The sequence below is a fragment of the Ursus arctos genome, unplaced genomic scaffold, assembly GCF_023065955.2.
Source record: "Ursus arctos isolate Adak ecotype North America unplaced genomic scaffold, UrsArc2.0 scaffold_12, whole genome shotgun sequence".
Classification (NCBI taxonomy): domain Eukaryota; kingdom Metazoa; phylum Chordata; class Mammalia; order Carnivora; family Ursidae; genus Ursus; species Ursus arctos.
Genome location: NW_026622786.1, coordinates 35364438 through 35386067, shown reverse-complemented (window position 1 = coordinate 35386067; position 21630 = coordinate 35364438). Strand labels below are relative to the sequence as shown.

Below are 21630 nucleotides of genomic sequence, written 5' to 3'. Positions count from 1 at the left end.
AAAGCCAGACAAGATATTACAAGAAAAGAAAATTATATGCCAAATTCTCTGATGAATATTGGTGTAAAAATCCTCAAAAAAAACCTAGCAAAATGAATCTGACAACACATTGAAGGATCATACACCATAACCAAATGGGATTCATCCCTGGGATATAAGAATGGTTTATACATGAAAATCAACGAATGTGATACACCACATTAACAGAACAAAAGATAAAAATAACATAATCATGTCAATAGATGCAGAAAAAGTATTCAACAAAATTTAGTACCCTCCTTTTATGGTAAAACACTCAACAAACTAAAACTAGGAGGAAATTACCTCAACCTAATAAAGGTCATATATGGAAAGCCCACAGCTTATATTATACTCAACAGTGGAAAACTGAAAGCTTTCCTCTAAGATTAGGAACAAGGCAAGAATGCTCATTCCCACCACTTCTATCCAACATAGTATTAGAAGTCCTAGATACAGCAATTAATCAAGAAAGAAAAAAAAATGCACCCATGAAGGAAAGAAAAAGTAAAATTTCTGTTCACAGATGACATAATCTCATATGTAGAAATCCTAAAGCTGTTACCAACATATTGTTTAGAACTAATAAATGAATTCAACGAAGTTGCAGAATACAAAATCAACATACAAAAATCAGTTGCATTTGTATATATTGACAACATTGAAAAGGAAATTAAGAAAACAAGCCCATTTACCATACCATCACAAATAATAAAATACTTAGGAATACACTTAACCAAGGTGAAAGACTTATACACTGAAAATTACAAAACATTGCTGACAGAAATTATAGATGACACAAATAGTGTAAAGATATATCATGTTCATGGACTGGAAGACTTCATACTGTTAAAACACTCATACTACCAAAAGCAATCTACAGACTCAATGCAATCTCTCGCAAGAGCTCAATGGCAAATACAGAAAAAGTAATTCTAATACTCATAAGGAACCAAAAGGACCCTGAATAGCCGAAACAATCTTGAGAAAGAAGAATGCTGGAGGTCTCACATTTCTTGACTTCAAAATATATTAAAATGTTATAATAAAACACTTTGGTACCACTATAAAGACAGATATATAGGCCAATGAAACAGAACAGAGTACTCAGAAATAAAACCACACATATATGATCAAATAGTTTTTAACAAGAATGCTAAGACTATACAATGGGAAAAAGATACTCTCTTCCACAAATGGTATTAGGAGAGCTGGATATGTAAATTGGACCCTTCTCTTACACCATACACATGAATCAACTAAAAAATGGGTTAAAGACTTAAATATAAGACCTGAAACCATAAAAGTCCTAGAAGAAAACATAGACAGAAAGCTCCATTACGTTGGTCTTGGAATGATTTTTTGGATTTCACACAAGCGCAAAGGCAACAAAAGCAGAAAAAGACTAGTAAATACTTCTGCACAGAAAGAAAACAACGTAGTGAAATGGCAGTTTACAGAATGGGAGAAAATATGTGTGAGCCATAAATCTGGTAAGCGTTTAATATCTAAAATATATAAGGAACTCCTACAACCCAACAGCAAAAACCAAATAACCCAATTAAAATAATGGCCAAAGGACTTTAACAGAAATTTCTCCAAATAAAACATAAAAATGACCAAGTGTATGTATAAATGTTCAACATAACTAATCATTAGGGAAATGCAGATCAAAGCCACAAAGAGATATCACCTCATACCTGTGAGAATGAGTATTATAAACAAACAAACAGAAAATAAATGTTGAGAGGATGCAGAGGAATTAGAACTCTTAGGCACTGTTGGCAGGGACTCACAACAGTGCAACCACTATGGAAAACTGTGTGGAGACCCTCCAAAAATTAAAAACAGAACTAACATATGATCCAGCCATCCCACTTCTGGGTATGTATCCAAAATAATTGAAAGTATTAGCTCAAAGAGGTAACTGCATTTCCATGTTCAATGCAGCATTATACAAGAGCCCATAGAGGAAACAACCTAAACAACCATTGATGGATGACTGCATAAAGAAAATGTGGATATTTAGACTATTGGCCAATGCACTGCTATTTAGCCTTAAAAAAGAAGGAAATTCTAACATATGCTACATCATGGATGAACCTTGAAGACTTTATGCTAAGGGAAATAAACCAGTCACAGGAGGACAAATAATGTATAATTTTACGTATATGAGGTGACTAAAATAGTAATCTTCCTAGAAGCAGAAAGTAGGATGATGATTGCCAGATGTTGGAGGAGGTAGAAATACAGGGTTGCTGTTCAGTGGGTACAGACTTTCAGACATGCAAGATAAAAATGGTCTAGAGATTTTCTGTACAACAATATGCATATAGTTAACATCACTGTACTATACACTCAAAAATTTGTTGAGAGTAAATTTTATGTTATGTGTTTTTATTACTACAACAAAAAAAAATTCTTCCATGAGCCTATTGGCTTATTAGCATTTAAACTTCTCAGCTTTATATTTAAGATATGTCACAATCTGACTTCTAACTTCTTTTTAAGGCAGGTGGGTTTACTTCTGTCCTCCATCCCTGTGTTCATTTTTGTATCTCTCCTTCCTTGACTCTACTTGGCCAAATGCAGCCCATCCAACTATAAATCCTAATTTTTCTGTAAAGTTTCTCAGAAAAATGGCCACATTAGTCATTCTTTCCCCTTCCCCTGAGCTCCTTATTGTTCACTTATGTGCTGCCTAGTTATGCTTTTTTAACTTGTCACATGTGGAAATCTCACGCTTTCAGAAAATTCTAAGTTCCTAGCAGAAGACCATGTTTTAATCTCGTTTTCAAGTAATTGCTTAACACAGTACATTGCTCATTGTACAAACTTGTAAGTATTTCTTAGCTGACTAAATGAAGTCCGGAGAATAAAATGATAAATAATATCAGAAACCTTGATTTAGCATATTAAATATGAGTCAGGGTGGAGTCCAGGTGATCTTAGAAAACTAGTTAGAGTTATACATTTTCCTCTTACACGTTAGCTCACCTCTGTACAGATGATCACATGACATATTTTAATAATTCAGTGTGAAGGCTATTTCCATATATTGTGTAACATAACTTCACCAATAGTAGGCTTTCTCTAAAAACTTATCAGAGATGTTATGCAGTAGAAAATAACAGCATGTTTTACCATCCCTAATTCCATAGTCAAAGTAACAACGCAAATCATTATAGCAACAAATAAATTATTCCTCTGTTTACTAGAGAACAGAGAATATTTATTGGGTACTCACTTCCTGCAGTAAGCAGCAAAGGATGTGGTTTTTCTAATGTTGTGGGATGCTTGAAAGCAGATGGCCAAATTGGGCAGCTCTTAAAAAACACTCGCTAAACTATGTTTTGTATCTATATGCACATAGACACATACATTCTCGCAATCAATAGAATTATAATCAACACAAGTTTCCAGTCTTAGTTTGAGGTTTTTAGTCAACTGGCAGAAAATGAAGAGAAAATATAAGGCTTCTTTAGAGCCGTGCCAAATTGCTCTGGAAAGAACCCAATTGGTTTACAAATAGGGTAACCATGTATTTCACATAGAGTACACATAATTGTCTTGATGACCACCTTGAATAGCCTCAATGGAGCTTTAGCAATTTATATTGTCCCTACTTTCCAAACAAGATATGTATATTAAAATAAAGGAAGTTTTAAGATGCTTCTATGACACAGTGCATGCTACTAAAGAAACTCATCATGCTAATAGGGTCAGTATGTTTGACTCTTTTTTCCCCTTCTGTTTCTAGAAACAACTTCAATAAAAATAGGAAGCACCAAGAAGAAAAACATAACCAGACCCCTCTTAAACTACAAGACAAAATCACATCCCTCTTTCTTTAAAATTTTCTGGTTCTTTTCATTTTTTCTGAAATATTATTTTAAAATTCAATGATATATAAAGAATCAATTAGTCTAATGACTTTGGTGCTGATGGGGCTGCAAGTTCATGTTTACTGAATAAATTTAGATAAAGAATCCACAAAGTGATTATTACTCATTGGAAGTTCAACCATTGGTATTCACTAAAATGTCTGGTTTTCAGGGGTTTTGTCTCACTTTTAAATAATGTAATTCTAGGACTAAAATAAGGAATGAGAAGGAGTTTTAAAGATCACTGTTGTAATATTATTCAAGATGTCAGTTGGATTTCTTCAGTTCTCTGGATTTTTCTTGACAAAACTTGAAGTGAAACAAAATTTTCAAACTGAAAAGAATTTAGAAAGCTACCTGGTTCTTCACCTAGTATGATACACATTCTTGAAAACATTAAGTTTAATTATTACTTCCTCTTAAAGTAATTCTCAATTTTATAGAGTGGAACCTGTTTCTTAATTCTTTAGACTCTCATAGCAGTTCACCAACATTTTTGTATAGCATTTCTTTTTTTTTTTTTTAAGATTTTATTTATTATTTATTCGACAGAGATAGAAACAGCCAGCGAGAGAGGGAACACAAGCAGGGGGAGTGGGAGAAGAAGAAGCAGGCTCACAGCGGAGGAGCCTGATGTGGGGCTCGATCCCACAACGCCGGGATCACGCCCTGAGCCGAAGGCAGACGCTCAACTGCTGTGCCACCCAGGCGCCCCTGTATAGCATTTCTTAATAATTTTTGTGATCTTTTTTGATATCTTTCCCTAAACTGTTACCTCATTCAGGGAAGGAACCATAGTTTAGAAATCGTTATAATCTCGCATTTACTACTTGGCCAAACACATAAAAGAAACTCAATATATGTTAAATGAAGTACTAAATGAATGGATGAATGGTGTTTATATATATGCATCAAGTTCAAGTATGCAGCAGGTAAAGTGCTAAACATTACAGAAGTTATCAGCTCCATTCTTTATACTACCTTTCTCCCACAACATCCCCTCATGTACTATTTCTACTTTAAAGCTTTGTTTACTGCTATTTATTATTTCCACCTTGATGTCAAACAGGTACTTCAAACTAAGTATACCTAGAATGAAACTTCTTATATTCTCCATCCTCCAAACCTGCTCCTCTCAAGTTCCCTATTTAAGTTAATGACATCAGTAATCCAAGTTGTAGTCTCAGCTTCCATAGTCTTTGGCTTCCCTTTCCCCCATCACCTTCATTTAATAAATTACCAAGTTGTATTGTTTCTATTTCCAAATAGCTTTCAAATACAGTTAATCAATCATCTATGCAGCCAATATCTACTGCATTCCTATTCTATGCTATGGATATTATTACGGTTATTGTGATGTTTATAAAATCAATTAGCCTCTTCTCTCAAAAGCTCATAGTCTAACAGAGGGATAAGCAAATCAGCAGTTATAATATATGAAGGTAGCTGCTTGATGGATTTTTATTTTAGGAATACAGAGAAAGGATATCTCGGTCAGACTTGTAAGAAACAGGGTAAGCTTCCTGGACAATGTAGTATGTGATGTGTAAGTGTTAGCTAGATGAAGCAGGGCACGGGAAGGTAGAGAGATAACCAGACAAAAAGAACAGCACATAGGAAGCTTTGAGATTTGAACAAGTATGGCACGGTCTCGTACTCTCAACAGTTTAGCTGGAGTAATGCTTTTGGAAGAGTGCTGGTAGAAATGACTATAGATAATGGAGTTAGAGATATTAGGTCAGGAAGAGCCTTGTGAAAAAAGTAAGGAAGTACAAGCCTTAACCTGGAAGCTGTGGAGATCACTGGAGGATATAAGCATAAGAGTGACATGATAAGATCTGTACTTTACAAACATTATTTCATCAGCAGTTTGGAAGCAGATTTGAAGAAATGCCAGACTGGAGGCTGGAAGAACAAATGAAGGATTATTACTAATGCTGGGTAAAAATAAAAAGGGCCTAAACTACAACATTGGCAGTGAGAATGGTTTTAAGGGCAAAGGGGAAATTTTGGTTCAAGGGAGAGATCAGTATAAAGGTGATAATTGATGGCATGAAGTTATTCAGGAGTTAGAGGAGAAGTTTTGATGCAAAACATCTGTGGAACTTGAATACTGAGGAAGAGGAGGAATATTTCTACGGACACATAAAAGAAGGGAGAAAATTATATATATGGAAAATTTGTAGGTGGCCAATAGGGTTGCCAGATAAAATACAGGATGCCCAGTTAAGTTTGAATTTCATATAAACAATGAATAACTTAAGAGTAAGTATGTTCCACATACTGCACTTCCACCCTCTCATAAGCTTCCTTTTCCTGAATGCCACACATCTCCCTTGTCTGTATGCAAATTCCTACTCATTTGTCATGTCAGCTCAAGTGCTACTTTCTCTGCAAAGCATAATCTGAATTCCCTATCCCATTATTTGCACAGCATTACATAGTGTATATTATTCATATGGTCATTATAAAGGTTTTCTTGCATATCGTTCTCTAGATTATACGTTTTTTGAAAGTAGGGATCAACACTTTTCATTTTTGTAGATGGTCTAGCATCTAGCACAATGGCTATGTCATGTAAGAGTAGTCAATAAATACTTGCTGACTGAATGTTCTGTTTCAGACCTTTATAATTCTTTTCTGTCTTTTTCTAGTTTATCTCCTGACCTTCAGTTTCCCTCCTATTTAAACCATCCTCCATGCTGAATGAAAGGTATCTTTTTAAAACATAAATCACCTAGGACATTTTACTACTTTAATATCTTCAACTGTTTCAAGATGCCCGTGGATAAAGTGGAAACACTTTAGCATGGTATTGAATGTTTTCCACGGTTTCATCCCAAAGCTAAGTGGTTAAGAACTCAGACTTTGAAATCACATCTGGGTTAGAATCCTGACTAAATCACTTGATAGTTACATGCCAGTGAGGCAATAATTAAACCATCTGTAAAATGGAGACAATACCTAGCTCATAACGCTGTTGTGAAGATTAAATGAGATGCGTATAAGACACTTACTATGGTGCTATAGTACTTAACACTATAGTACACTAACAAATACAGTTATTATTAATATCCTTTCCAGCTTCACCTCCTCTCCCTCCTCTATACTCACACTAACCTTCTACAGTGGCAATACTGTACATCATAACCTGTCCATTCTCTAAACTTCAGGTTATTTCATCCTTTCATGTCTTTATTAACAATACTTTATTTGTTTACAATGCTCATTCTATATGAGTCTGCATGGTAAAGAGTCCTCAACAAAATGAACCCAAAGATATCTAAACCAAACATATTTTAATTAAAAATATTATAATTAAAATGGCAGAAGTTAAAGATAGAATCTTAAAAACAGCTAGAGAGGGCAGCTGGGTGGTTCAGTTGGTTAAGCATTCAACTCCTGACTTCAGCTTAGGTCATGGTCTCAGAGTTGTGAGATCAAGCCCCGTATTGGTCTCTGTGCTGGGCATGGGACCTGCTTGGGATTATCTTTCTCCATTTCCCTCTACCTCTACTACCCCTAGCTCGCACACACACACTCTCTTTATAAATAAATAAATAAATAAATAAATAAATAAATAAAGGCGGCAAGAGAAAAAAAAACAAATAATCACATACAAGCAAAACACCATAAGACTGTCACCTAATTTTTCAGCAGAAACTCTTGGAGGTCTGAAGGGAGTAGCAGGATATATTGAAGTGCTAAAATGGGAAAATTTACAACCAAAAATACTTTATCCAGCAAGGTTATCATCCAGAAGTGGAGGACAGATGAAGAGTTTCCCAGACAAGGAAACTAAAGAAGTTAACAGCACTAAAGTGGCCTTACAAGAAGTGTTAAAGAGCCTTGACAAAGAAAAGTCCATAATTGGAAATAAGAAAATATATGAAAGAAAAAAATCCCACTGGTAAAGGCAAATATATATGGTAAAGGGGTAGATTAGCCACTTAAAAAGTTAGTATGAACATTTAAAGACAAAAATGGTAAAATCAACTATAAATATAGTAAGTAGTTAAGGGGTACATGAACTAAAAAGATGTAAAGCCAAAAAACTTAAAACTGGGGGATGGAAAAGATGTAGTGCTATTAGAATGTATTTGAACTTAAGCAACTATCAGCTTAAAACAGACTGCTATATATAAGGTCAATACATACAAACTTCACAGTAATCAAAAACCAAAATCCTACAATATATATACAAAAAATCGAGAGAACTGAATCCAAACATAGCACTAAAGAAAAGCATCAAAACACAAGAGAAGAGACCAAAAGAAGAAAGGAAAAGAGAAGAACTAAAAAAAAAAAAAAAAAAAAAAAACACAAAAAAAAAACACAAAAAAACCCAAAAACTGACCAGGAAATAATGAACAAAATGGCAAAAGTACATACCTATCAATAATTACTTTAAATATAAATGGACTAAACACTCCAATTAAAGCTATAGGGTGACTGAATGGAAAAGAAAAACAAGGCTCATCTATATGCTGCCAACAAGAGACTCACTTCAGGTCTAAAGACATATATAGAACTAAAAGTGAAAGAATGGAAAGAGATATTCCACACAAATGCAAATGAAAAGAAAACTGGAGTAGTAATACCTATAAAAGACAAAATGGATTTTAAAACAAAGACTGTAACAAAAATAAAAGAATGGCATTTACATAGTGATAAAGGGATAAATCCAAGAAGAGGACATAACATTCATAAATATTTATGCACCCAACATAGAAGCACCTAAATCTATAAAGCAAATATTAACAGATATAAAGGGAGAAAAAATAGCAAGAGACTTTAATATCCTACTTACATCAATGGATAGATCATCTGGACGTAAAATTAATAAGGAAACACTGGCCTTAAACAACATATTCGATCAGATGAATAACACATTAGACCAGATGGACTTAATAGATATACATATGGAATATTTCATCTGAAAACTGTGGAAAACACATCCTTTTCAAATGCACATGGAACATTCTCTATAAGAGATCACTTACTAGGCTACAAAATAAGTTTCAATAAATTCAAGAAGACTGAAATTGTATCAAACCTCTTTTCTGACCACAACAACATGAAACTAGAAATCAATTACATGAAGAAAAATAGAAAAAACACAAACACATAGAGACTAAACAACACACTACTAGACAGCCAATGGGTCAACAAAGAAATCAAAGAGGAAATTAAAAAATACCTTGAGACAAATGAAAATAGAAACATAATTTTCAAAATCTATGGCACACAGCAAAAGCTGTTCTGAGAGGGAAGGCCACAGCAATACAGGCCTACTTCAAGAAACAGGAAAAATCCAAAACAAATAATCTATCTTTACACCTAATGGAACTAGAAAATAAGCATAGAAAGCCCAAAGATAACAGAAGGAAAGAAATAATTAAGATCAGAGTGGAAATAAATGAAATAGAGACTAAACAATAATTAAAAAGGTCAATGAAACTAAAAGCTGGTTCTTTGAAAAGGTTTAAAAATATTGACGAACCTCTAGTAACATCAAGAAAGAAGAGAGAGAGCTCAAATAAAGTAAGAATGAGAGAGGAGAAAACACAGGCAGCACACTTTTTGACATCAGCCTTAGCAACACTTTTTTGGCAAAGCAACAAAAGCTAAAATAAACAAATGGAATTATATCAAGTTAAAATGCTTTTGCACAGTAAAGAAAACCATTAACAACAAAAAAGGTAACCTACTGAATGAGAGAAAATACTTGCAAATCACATATCGGATAAAAGGTTAATATCCAAAATACATAAAGAACTTACACAAATTTTTAAGATTTTATTTATTTGAGAGAGAGCGTGCACATGAGCAGGGGGGAGGGACAGAGGGAAAAGGAGAAGGAGACCTCTGCTGAGTAGGGAGTACAACATGGGGCTCCATCCCAGGACCCTGAGATCATGACCTGAACCAAAGGCAGATGCTTAATTGACTGAGCCACCCAGGCTCCCCTACACAATTTAATATAAAAAGCAAATAAACAACCTGGTTAAAAAAAAGTGGGCAGAGAACTTGAATAGACAATTTCCCAAAGAAGACATACAGGTGGCAACAGGCATATGAAAAAATGTACAACATCACTAATTACCTGGAAAATGCAAGTCAAAACCATAGTGAGATGTCACCTCACACCTCTCAGATTGGCTATTACCAAAAAGACAAAAAGTAAGTGTTGGCAATGATTGGAGAAAAGAGAACCCTTGTATAGAGCTGATAAGAATGTAAATTGGTGCAGTCACTATGGAAAACAGTATGGAGATTCCTCAAGACATTAAAAATAGAACTACCCTATGACCCAGCAATTGCACTACTAGGTATTTATCCCAAAGCTACAGATGTAGTGAAAGGAAGGGGCACATGCACCCCAATGTTCATAGCAGTGATGTCCACAATAGCCAAACTGTGGTAGGAGCCAAGATGTCCTTCAACAGATGAATGGATAAAGAAGATATGGTTCATATATACAATGGAATATTATTCAGCCATCAGAAAGGATGAATACCCACCATTTGCACTGACATGGATGGAACTGGAGGAGATTACGCTAACTGAAATAGGTCAAGCAGAGAAAGACAATTATTATATGGTTTCACTTATATGTGGAACATAAGGACCACAGGGGAAAGAAGAGAAAACTGAATGGGAAGAAATTAGAGAGGGAGACAAACCATGAGAGACTCTGGACTCCCGGAAACAAACTGAGGGTTACAGAAGGGAGGGGAGTAGGGGGATAGGGTAACCGAGTAATGAGTATTAAGGAGGGCACGTGTTGTGATGAGCACTGAGTGAACTGTTGAACATTACGTCAAAAACTAATGATGTACTATATGTTGGCTAACTGAATATATTAAAAAAATTAAAATAGAACTATCATATGATCCAATAATTCCACTTCTAGATATTTATCCAAACGAAATGAAAGCACCAATTCAGAGATATACATACCCCTATGTTCATTGCAGCATTATCTGCAATAGCCAAATATGAAAGCAACCTAAGTGTCCACTGATAGATGAGTGGATAAAAAAGATAAGATAGATATATAAAACAAAATATTACTCCACCATAAAAAAGAATGAAATCTTGCCATTTGTGACAACATGGATGGACCTAGAGGGTATTATACTAAGTGAAATAAGTCAGACAAAGACAAATATCATATGATTTCACTTACCATAGAATCTAGAAAACAAAAATGAACAAATAAAATAAAACAGAAACAGACTCACAGATACAGGAACAAACTGTTGATTACCACAGAGGAGAGAGGTCAGGGCAGGGAGGCAAAATAGGTGAAGGACTTAAGAGTTATAAACTTCTAGTTATGAAATAGCAAGTCATGGGGAGATCATGTACTGAATAGAGAATAAAGTCAATAATATTTCAATAACTTTATACGGTGACAGACAGTAACTACACTTTATTGTGATGATCATTTCATAATATATAAAGTTGTCAGATCACTATGAGGTACACAGGAAACTAACAGGGTATGTCATAACTATAGTTTAATAAATAAAATTTAAAAAGAAAGAAATTTTGCTAACTTCCAGTAACATATATGTGACAACAGTAAAGGAAGTTAAAAATGCTTAAGGTTCTTCAGTTATTTTGTGCTATGTATAAATTCCAGGACACTGTAGCCTTTCTTGTATTTTAATCAGAGGATATTTTATGGAGCCTAAAGGGTTTCAATGGCCAGAAAACTCTCACCCATTTATCATGGGTTATGGCTTTTTAGGTTTTTTTCATCTCTTCCAAGAAATCCTTTTTCAGTGATTTATGTTTTTTGAAAATATTATCCGCCTAATCTATGTCCATACCAAACAAGGAAAATCATTTTCAATGACCTGAACCGAAGAAGTTGGATAATATACTGTAATTAAGCAAAGGCTGCTGAAAGAACAACCAAACATGCAAGCTACTTCCGGACTATCTTGAAATAAGCTCTACAGCTATAAAATATCCAGACATGTTCTGATATTTCTAAAGTCTTTTTTTAAACCATTCATTGAAATTTGAGATTAGAAAACTCTAGATATAATACTTTTTTCTTTTTCCTTCCTTCTCTTTCTTTCTTTTCTTTCTTTCTTTTTTTTTTTTACCTTTGATCCTTCAGGGCCATTTTGTCCAGGAATCCCAATATCTCCTGGAAAACCCTAGGGAACATAAAAATGTAGAGAATTTACTCAAGAGCCATTACCATAACTCTATTAAGCATTTAAAAATTTCCTTTGCCATTCTCTCATTCCCAGTTAAACAATTTAGACTGCTCAAAAACTCAATATTAAAGGTGAATTATTAGGCAGTTATTTAACACTGGAATACAAAACTGACAAAATGTACTGAAAAAGAACTGACTTCACCAGTTATTCACAATCTTCAGACCCAAAGAATATTCTCTAATCCAGTCTAAGAGAACCAAAGTCTTATTCCAAAACCATCCACAACATGGAAAGAAGGCAAAAAGTTTCCTAATAGGTCCTTTTCAATGACCTATGGGACACATTGCCACCCAAGGATTAGGGGAATGTAATTTGTTAGATTTGCTGTTTACTAACTATATGTTAACTTGTAGATTTTTGTTAGGTAGAAATGCAAATAACTTCTGTCTGGTGAAAAAAATAACCATAAAGCTTATAGGTTAATATACAGGATATTAATCAGCTTTGTATCTAATTTAATTATCTTATTCTAACATTCCTATGTTTAATAGTCAATACCTAGCTCCTCAAATGCTCCTCGAACTCATCTTAACATTTAACTGGTTTCATCATTAATTAGTGAGTTCAAAAAAATTTTTCACCCATGTTTACTTTATACTTGCCTGAGAATCACAATTTTACCTTTCTGGAAATTGTATTTTAGCAGCCTAAAATAGTTGGCTCAAGAAATAGAAAGGAGCTGTAGTGTTAAATAAAATCTGTGCTGGGGAAAGGCCTAGAATGTTGCTCTAAAATTGTTAGATCGATCAATGTTTTTGCTGAAATAATGAATTAGAATGTGATTCATCATGATCAGTTTCAATAATGAGAATAAGCTAATAAGTACAGTTTTACTTGTATTGATTTTGTCACACATAAACCTGTTTCAGTATTTCCTGTTGACTTGGGCAAAGGAACAGAAGGTAAGATGAGTATAAGAGTCAGCATCTTTTTTTTTTTTAATATTTTATTTATTTGAGAGAGAAAGAGAATGAGCAGGAGGAGGGGCAGAAGGAGAAGCAGACTCCCTGATGAGCAGGAGCCCACTGTGGGGCTCCAATCCAGAACCCTGAGATCATGACCTTGAGCCAAAGTCAGATGCTTAACCACCTGAGCCACCCAGGCACCCCAAGAATCAGCAACTTAAAAGGTAAAAGTTGCAAGTAAATATGAATGTGAGCTAGAAAAGGTAGCTCAGTAAAGAAGTAAATATGATGGTAATAAAAATGACCACAAGAACTGCAGGGTTGATTCTGGCATACTTGTCCTGGAAAGAAAAACAAATCAAAAGAAAGTGATACTAACTCATCCAGTCCAGATTAGGACAGAAATGGCACAAAAACAGACACATAGACCAAAGGAACAGAATACAGACTCCAGAAATGGACCCTTGACTCTATGGTCACCTAATCTTTGACAAAGCAGGAAAGAACATCCTGTGGGAAAAAAAACAGTCTCTTCAATAAATGGTGCTGGGAAAATTGGACAGCTATATACAGAAGAATGAAACTTGACCACTCTCTCACACCATACACAAAGATAAACTCCAAGTGGATGAAAGACCTCGATGTCAGACAGGAATCCATCAAAATCATAGAGAAGAACATAGGCTGTAAGCTCTTCGACATTGGCCATAGCAACTTCTTTCAAGACACATCTCCAAAGGCAAGGGAAACAAAAGAAAAAATGAACTTTTGGGACTTCATTAAGATAAAAAGCTTCTGCACACTACAGTTTTACAAGATGCACACGTGAATGACAAACCATAAAAGAAAAAAGCACAGCCAACTTTTGGGAGGAGAGAAAGGCTTGTGGTTGGGTTGGAATCCAAAAAAGCTTCTGGGGATAACCGGCAGTTCTATTCCTGGCCTGGGCAGTAGTTACAATAGTGTTTGTCTTACACTGTTTGTGATTACCTTTGTTTCATATAGTTTTTGCATCTGTGTTTTATTTTTCAACAAAACAGTAAGAAAAAAATGTTACTGAGGTGACTTCTGGGTAAACACGGAATATACATAATATATAATGCACACACACAATGGACTATTAGCCATAAAAAAGAATGAAATCTTGCCATTTGCAATGATATGGATGGAGCTAGAGAGTATTAGGCTAAGTGAAAGAAGTCAGTCAGAGAAAGACAAACACCATACGATTTCACTCATATGTGAAATCTAAAAACAAAACAAACAAGCAAAGGGATAAAAAAGAGAGGGAAACCAAGAAACAGACTCTTAACTACAGAGAAAAAACTGACGGTTACCTGAGGGGAGAGGGTGGGGGTGGATTAAATAGGTGATGGGTATTAAGGAGGGCACTTGTGATGAGCACTGGGTGTTCTATGTTAAGTGATGAATCACTAAATTCTACACCTGGAACTAACATTACATTGTATGTTGACTGGAATTTAAATAAAAATTTTTAAAAAGTTTTAAAAAGATGTTGATAATCTGATCTTTTAAAAAGATACTGATAATCTGATCTTATAGTCATGTCATTCAAATATTTTTAAATTAAAACTTTATTTGAAAGTTCAGAAACATATCAGCACAGCTATTAAAAGGAGAAAAAACAATCTCTATTTTCTTCTCAAATAGGATACCTTAGAAACAACCAGAGAACATTTTTATTACGTTAAAAGTTTCAGTCTGGGTTACCACTAAGTAGAGATCTTACCTTTTAAATAATAGATTTTAAATATAAAAATTAGAATTAACTGGCTCAACTGAACTTTAATGAAAACATATGTGTATAAAAGAATTTTTTTAACTTTCAAATTTAACATTCAAAATGTAAATCAAATGGCAGGACATGGCTGTCCTTGCCAAATAGCAACATTTCAAAGAACTTACAGATTGAAAGACAAAAAGTACATCATTCAGAGTATAATTTCCATTAAAAAATTATGTTGGCATGAAACTATACAGGGAAAAAATTAAAAATAGAAATCTGATAAAGATGCTTTCATTCATTTTAATTTGAAATAATCTGGAAAACTTTGAAAAGTCAAAATGGTTTTTCCCACAATGTGTTTCATTATCTCATTGTCTCAGCTAAGTCATCACATCACAATTGAAAATACACCATCTTAGTGAAAGGAGAAGAAAGAGCAGCCTCACCTCTGGTGCCTTTATTTTTAGCTGAGATATAACTGACAAATAACATATTAATTTCAGCTATAAAACAATTCATTCAAATAAGTATATATTGTAAAATGCTTACCACAATGTCTAGTTAACATCTATCACTACAAATGGTTATAATTTTTTTTACCTTATGATGAGAACTTTTAAGATCTACTCCCTTAATAACTTTTGGCAGTAGTTAGAAGTTTGGAAACTAGAGTGTCCTAATGAAGCATGAGATGCTCTGTGACATACATTGAGCACTTTAGTATTTCTTTGATAAGAGTTATAAAGTCTCTGTTTTCTACTGAAATATATAGTCCTTCCAGTTAAAAAGTGGTTAAAAATGGTAAGTGGATAAACAATCTACAAATAAGTAAATCCAATGGATAAACTAATTACAGTGTATCGGAAAATGAAAAAACCTGGACGTGGCAACCTGGATGAATATTGAATGTGTTCTATATTCTTGGCTCCTTTGTCATAGATTAATTGACTGCATATGGGTGGGTTTATTTCTAGGCTTTCTATTCTGTTCCACTGATCTATGTGTCTGTTTTTATGTCCATACCATACTGTTTTGATTTCTATAACTACGTAACATACTTTGAAATCGGGAGTGTGATGCCTCCCTCCAGGTTTGTTCCTCTTTCTCAGCTTACCTGTGGTTCCATATACATTTTGGGACTGTTTGTTCTATTTCTGTGAAAAATACTATTAGAATTTTGATAGAGTTTTTCACTAAGTCTGTAGATAGATTTGGGTAGTATGGACATTTTAACAGTATTAATTCTTTCAATCCATGAGCATAGAATATCTTTACACTTTATGTGTGTCTTCTTCAATTTCTTTCATCAACGTCTTACAATTTTCAGTGTAGATGTCATTCATCTCCTCAGCTAAATTTATCCCTAGAGATTTTATTCTTTTTGATGCAGTTGTAAATGGGATTGTTTTCTAATTTTCTCTTTTTGATAGCTCATTATTAGTGTACAGAAACACAAGTAATTTTTTATGTCAAATTTATATACCTACTTAATAGGAATAGTCTTATCACCAATTTTTATCAAGAAGCAGAAAACTGAAGTGGCTTTAAAAATAGTAAGTGAAAATGTGTCTTCTATTTTCAGACTCCTCACATCTGTTTAACAGCACTGATAAGAGTGACTCAGCATTCTCTCCAGTAATACCAATGTTTTATTATTCTCTAATCACTAAAGGCTGGAGACACATTCACATGCATTTTTTTAAAAGCAAAAACCTGGGAACCAAAGTACTAGCAGACTCCATCAATTTCCTGGGAAATCATAAGGGTAAAATATGGTCATTCTTATTTTAGTAGTAGATAGAAGTTTAGAAACTATAGTGTCCTATTGGAGTAAGTACATGATGCTCGATGGCATACATTGAACACTTTAGCATTTCTTTGATAAGAGTTACAAAATCTCTGTTTCCTACCAAAAAAAAAAAAAAAATAGTCCTTCCAGTTAAAAAATGGTTAAAAATGACAAAAGTGGCACAGCACAAAATCGCAACTTCTAGAAGTCTGCTCAGGTGAGGGACATTGCTCAGGAGGTTAAGCAGGAGTGGAATCCTCGCTGGGACAGTATGGTCTCAGGACCCTCAGGATTACAGGAAGCGGGGGGGTGCCTGAGTGCGGCAGAGCTCCCAGGTGTCCGAGTGGGGAAGCCCGTCATAGAGTGAGTCCGGGAGTGGGCTCTCAGCTCAGGGTTGCCATAAACCATCATCTGGAGCACAGTTGGGCTGCTGCTCTTCAAGCAGGGGCCCCACAAGCAGCAGATCCAGGGAGACTCCCCTTCCTCCCCTGGGGAGGAGAGGCACGATAGCCCACCGCAGGAATCTACTAGGTTTGGAGACTCTACATGGGGCTGTGTGCCAGAGATAGAAACACTCGGTCACAGGCCGGGTGAGCACAGAGTGCAGCCGGAGACCAGGGAGACAGGAGTGATTAATTGTTTTTCTCTGAGGACGCATTAAGGAGTGGAGGTCAGAGCTCTCAGCTCCAGGGCCAGAGATTGTGAGGCCGCCATTTTCATTCTCATCCTCTAAAGCTGCACAGAAAGCCTCCAGGGAACAAAAGCCATGTAGAGCAAACCTGAGCAGATGGCTTACCCAGGCCCAATTCTGCCCAGGGCAAAGACATCTGAGAATCAGTGCAACAGGCCCCTCCCCCAGAAGATCAGCAAGAATGTCCAGCAAAGACCAAGTATACCCATTAATGAGAACTACAAAACTCCAGTGCAGGGGAATACAGCACAGAGAATTCATGGCTTTTTCCCCATGATTCTTCAGTCTTTCAACTTTAATTTTTTAAATTGTCTTCATTTTTTTCTTTTTCTTCTTTTAAATTTTTCTTCTTTCCTTTTTCAGTTAACTTATTTTAACAACTTCTTTTTTAAAAATCTTTTTTAATTTTCATTTTTACAGTCACATTCTATCCCTTCATTGTATTCAACCTTATTTTTGTGTGTATATATATATGTTTTTCTTTCTTTAAAATTTTGGGATGCAGCTTCTTCTAACAGACCAAAATACACCTCAAATCTAGTATATGGCTCTGTTCTATTCACCTGCCTGATCATATTATCTTTTTTTTTTTTAGTTCTTCCTTTTTTCTTTCTGGTTTGTTGGGTTTTTAAATTTTGTTTTGTTAAAAGTTTTTAAAATTTTCATCTTTACAGTTATTCTATCCTCTCAATGTATTTAATTTTATTTTTGTATATATAAGTTTTTCTTTCTTTACCATTTTGAGATGTAGTTTCCTCTAACAAACTGAACAAAATACTCTCAGGAGATAGTGTATTGCTCTGTTCTGTTCACCTCGCTGTTTATATCACTTCCTTTTTGTTGTTATTGTTGTTTTTTTCTTTCTCTTTTGTTTTTTCTTTATTTTAATTTCCATTTTTACAGGTACATTCTATGCTTTCATTGTATTTAATTTTATTTTTGTATATATAGAAGTTCTTCTTTCATTACAATTTTGGCATCTAGTTTTCTAAAAAAACAGACCAAAATACAAGCAGAATCCAGCATATTGCCCTATTCTGTTCACTTGTCTGATTCTTTTTTTTCTCCCCCCTGGTTTCAGGTCTCTTCTGATTTGTTTAGTGTACATTTCTCTGGGGTCATTGTTGTCCTTTTAGTATTTTGTTCTCTCAGTCATCTATTCTTCTGTGGACAGAATGACAAGATGGAAAAACTCACCTCAAAAAAAGAGAACAAGAGGAAGTACTGACTGCCAGGGACCTAATCAATATGGACATTAGTAAGATGTCTGGAGTAGAGTTCAGAACAATGATATAAAGATACTAGCTGGGCTTGAAAAAAGCGTAGAAGACACTAGAGAATCCCTTTCTGGAGAAATAAAAGAACTAAAATCTAACCAAGTCGAAATCAAAAGGCTATTAATGAGATGCAATAAAAAATGGAGGCTCTAACTGCTAGGATAAATGAGGCAGAAGAGAGAATTAGTGATATAGAAGACCAAATGATGGAGAATAAAGAAGCCGAGAAAAAGAGAGATAAACAACTACTGGATCATGAGGGGAGAATTAGAGAGGTAAGTGATACAATAAACAAATTAGAATAATTGGGTTCCCAGAAGAAGAGGAAAGAGAGAGAAGGGCAGAAGGTATATTGGAGCAAATTACAGTGGAGAACTTCCCTAACCTGGGGAAGGAAACAAGCATCAAAATCCAGGAGGCACAGAGAACCCTCCTCAGAGTCAATAAAAATCGATCAACACCCCAACATATAATAGTGAAACTTACAAATCTCAGAGACAAAGAGAAAATCATGAAAGCAGCTTGGGACAAGAGGTCTGTAACTGACAAGGGTAGAAAAGTTAGATTGGCAGCAGACCTATCCACGGAGACCTGGCAGGTCAGAAAGGACTGGCATGATATATTCAGGGTGCTAAATGAAGAAAACTATGCATCCAAGAATACTTTATCCAGATAGGATGTCATTCAAAATAGAAGGTGTGATAAAAAGCTTCCAGGACAAACAGAAACTAAAAGAATTAATGATCACCAAACCAGCCCAACAAGAAATATTGAAAGGGATCCTCTAAGCAAAGAGAGAGCCTAAAAGTAACATAGACCAGAAAGAAACAGGGACAATATACAGTAACAGGCACCTCACAGACAATACAATGGCACTAAACTCATATCTTTCAATAGTTACCCTGAATGTAAATGGGCTAAATGCCCCAATCAAAAGACACAGAGTATCAGATTGGATAAAAAAGCAAGACCGATTGATATGCTGTCTACAAGACACTCATTCTAGACCCAAAGACACTTCCAGATTTAAAGTGAGGGGGTAGAAAACTATTTATCATGTTAATGGACATCAAAAGAAAGCTGGGGTGGAAATCCTTATATCAGACAAATTAGATTTTAAACCAAAGACTGTAATAACAGATGAGGAAAGACACTATATCATACTTAATGGGTCTATCCAACAAGAAGATCTAACAATTGTAAATATTTATTCCCCAACATGGGAGCAGCCAATTATATAAGCCAATTAATAACAAAATCAAAGAAACACATCAATAATAATACAATAACAGTAGGGGACTTTAACAACTCTCTCACTGCAATGGACAGATCATCTAAGTAGGAGATCAACAAAGAAATAAGGGTTTTGAATGACACAATAGACCAGATGGACTTCACAGATATATTCACAACATTCCAACCCAAAGCAACAGAATACACATTCTTCTTGAGTGCACATGGGACATTCTCCAGAATAGATCACATCCTGAGTCACAATTCAGGTCTCCACCAGTACCAAAAGATTGGGATCATTCCCTGAATATTTTTGGACCATTGAAACTGGAACTCAACTACAAGAGGAAAGTTGGAAAGAATTCAAATACGTGGAGGCTAAAGAGCATCCTACTAAAGAATGAATGGGTCAGCCAGGAAATTAAATAAAAATTTTAAAAATTCATGTAAACAAAATGAAAATGGAGATACAACTGTTCAAAATATATAGGATGCAGCAAAGGCAGTCCTAAGAGGGAAGTATACAGCACTACAAGCCTTTCTCAAGAAACAAGTTCTCAAATACACAACCTAACCCTATGCTTAAAGGAGCTGGAGAAAGAGCAGCAAATAAAGCCTAAACTCAGCAGAAGAGAATAAAGATTAGAACAGAAATCAATGAAACAGAGACCAAAAGAACAGTAGAACAGATCAATAAAACTAGGAGCTGGTTCTTTGAAAGAATTAATAAGATTGATAAGCCCCTGGCCAGACTTACCAAAAAGAAAAGAGAAAGGACCCAAATAAAAAAAAAATCATGAATGAAAGAGGAGCAATCACAACCAATACCAAAGAAATACAAACAAATATAAGAACATATTTTGAGCAACTATATGCCAACAAATTAGATAACCTGGAAGAAATGAATGCATTCCTAGAGGTGTATAAACTACCAAAACTGAACCAGGAAGAAACAGAAAACCCGAAAAGACACATAACCAGCAAGGAAATCGAAGCAGTAATCAAAAACTTCCCAACAAACAGGAGCCCGGATGGCTTTCCAGGGGAATTCTACCAAACATTTAAAGAAGAATTAATACCTGTTCTTTTGAAGCTGTTTCAAAAAATTGAAATGGCAGGTAAACTTCCAAACTCCTTTTATGAGGCCAGCATTACCTTGATCCCAAAATAGGACAAAGACCCTACCAAAAAGGAGAATTACAGACCAATATCCCTGATGAGTATGGATGCAAAAATTCTCATCAAAATACTAGCCAATAGGATCCAACAGTACATTAAAAGGATTATTCACCACTACCAAGTGGGATTTATTCCTGGGCTGCAAGGTTGGTTCAACATCTGCAAATCAATCAGTGTGATACACTACATAAATAAAAGAAAGGACAAGGACCATATGATCCTCTCATTAGATGCAGAAAAGCATTTGACAAAGTACAGCATTCTTTCTTGATTAAAACTCTTCACAGTTTAGGGATAGAGGGTACATACCTCAACATCATAAAAGCCATCTATGAAAAACCCACAGCGAGTATCATTCTCAATGGGCTTTTCCCCTAAGGTCAGGAACACGGTAGGGATGTCCATTCTCACCACTGCTGTTCAATATAGTGCTAGAAATCCTAGCCTCAGCAATCAGACAACAAAAAGAAATAAAAGGCATCCAAATCAGCAAAGAAGAAGTCAAACTCTCACTCTTCACAGATGACATGACCCTTTATGTGGAAAACCCAAAAGACTCCACCCCAAAATTGCTAGAACTCATACAGGAATTCAGTAAAGTGGCAGAATATAAAATCAACGCACAGAAATCAGTTGCACTTCTATATACCACTAATGAGATAGA

At 35.0% G+C, this 21630-nt stretch overlaps 1 protein-coding gene across 1 annotated transcript in view; it reads right to left on the bottom strand.

Annotated features, from left to right (window-relative positions):
• Positions 1 to 21630, bottom strand: part of COL24A1 (collagen type XXIV alpha 1 chain) — a 366899-nt gene that overhangs the window by 208741 nt on the left and 136528 nt on the right. The window contains exon 20 of the mRNA XM_057310505.1: positions 12026 to 12079. Coding sequence (XP_057166488.1) covers positions 12026 to 12079 — 54 coding nt within the window. The remainder of the gene's footprint in view (positions 1 to 12025; positions 12080 to 21630) is intronic.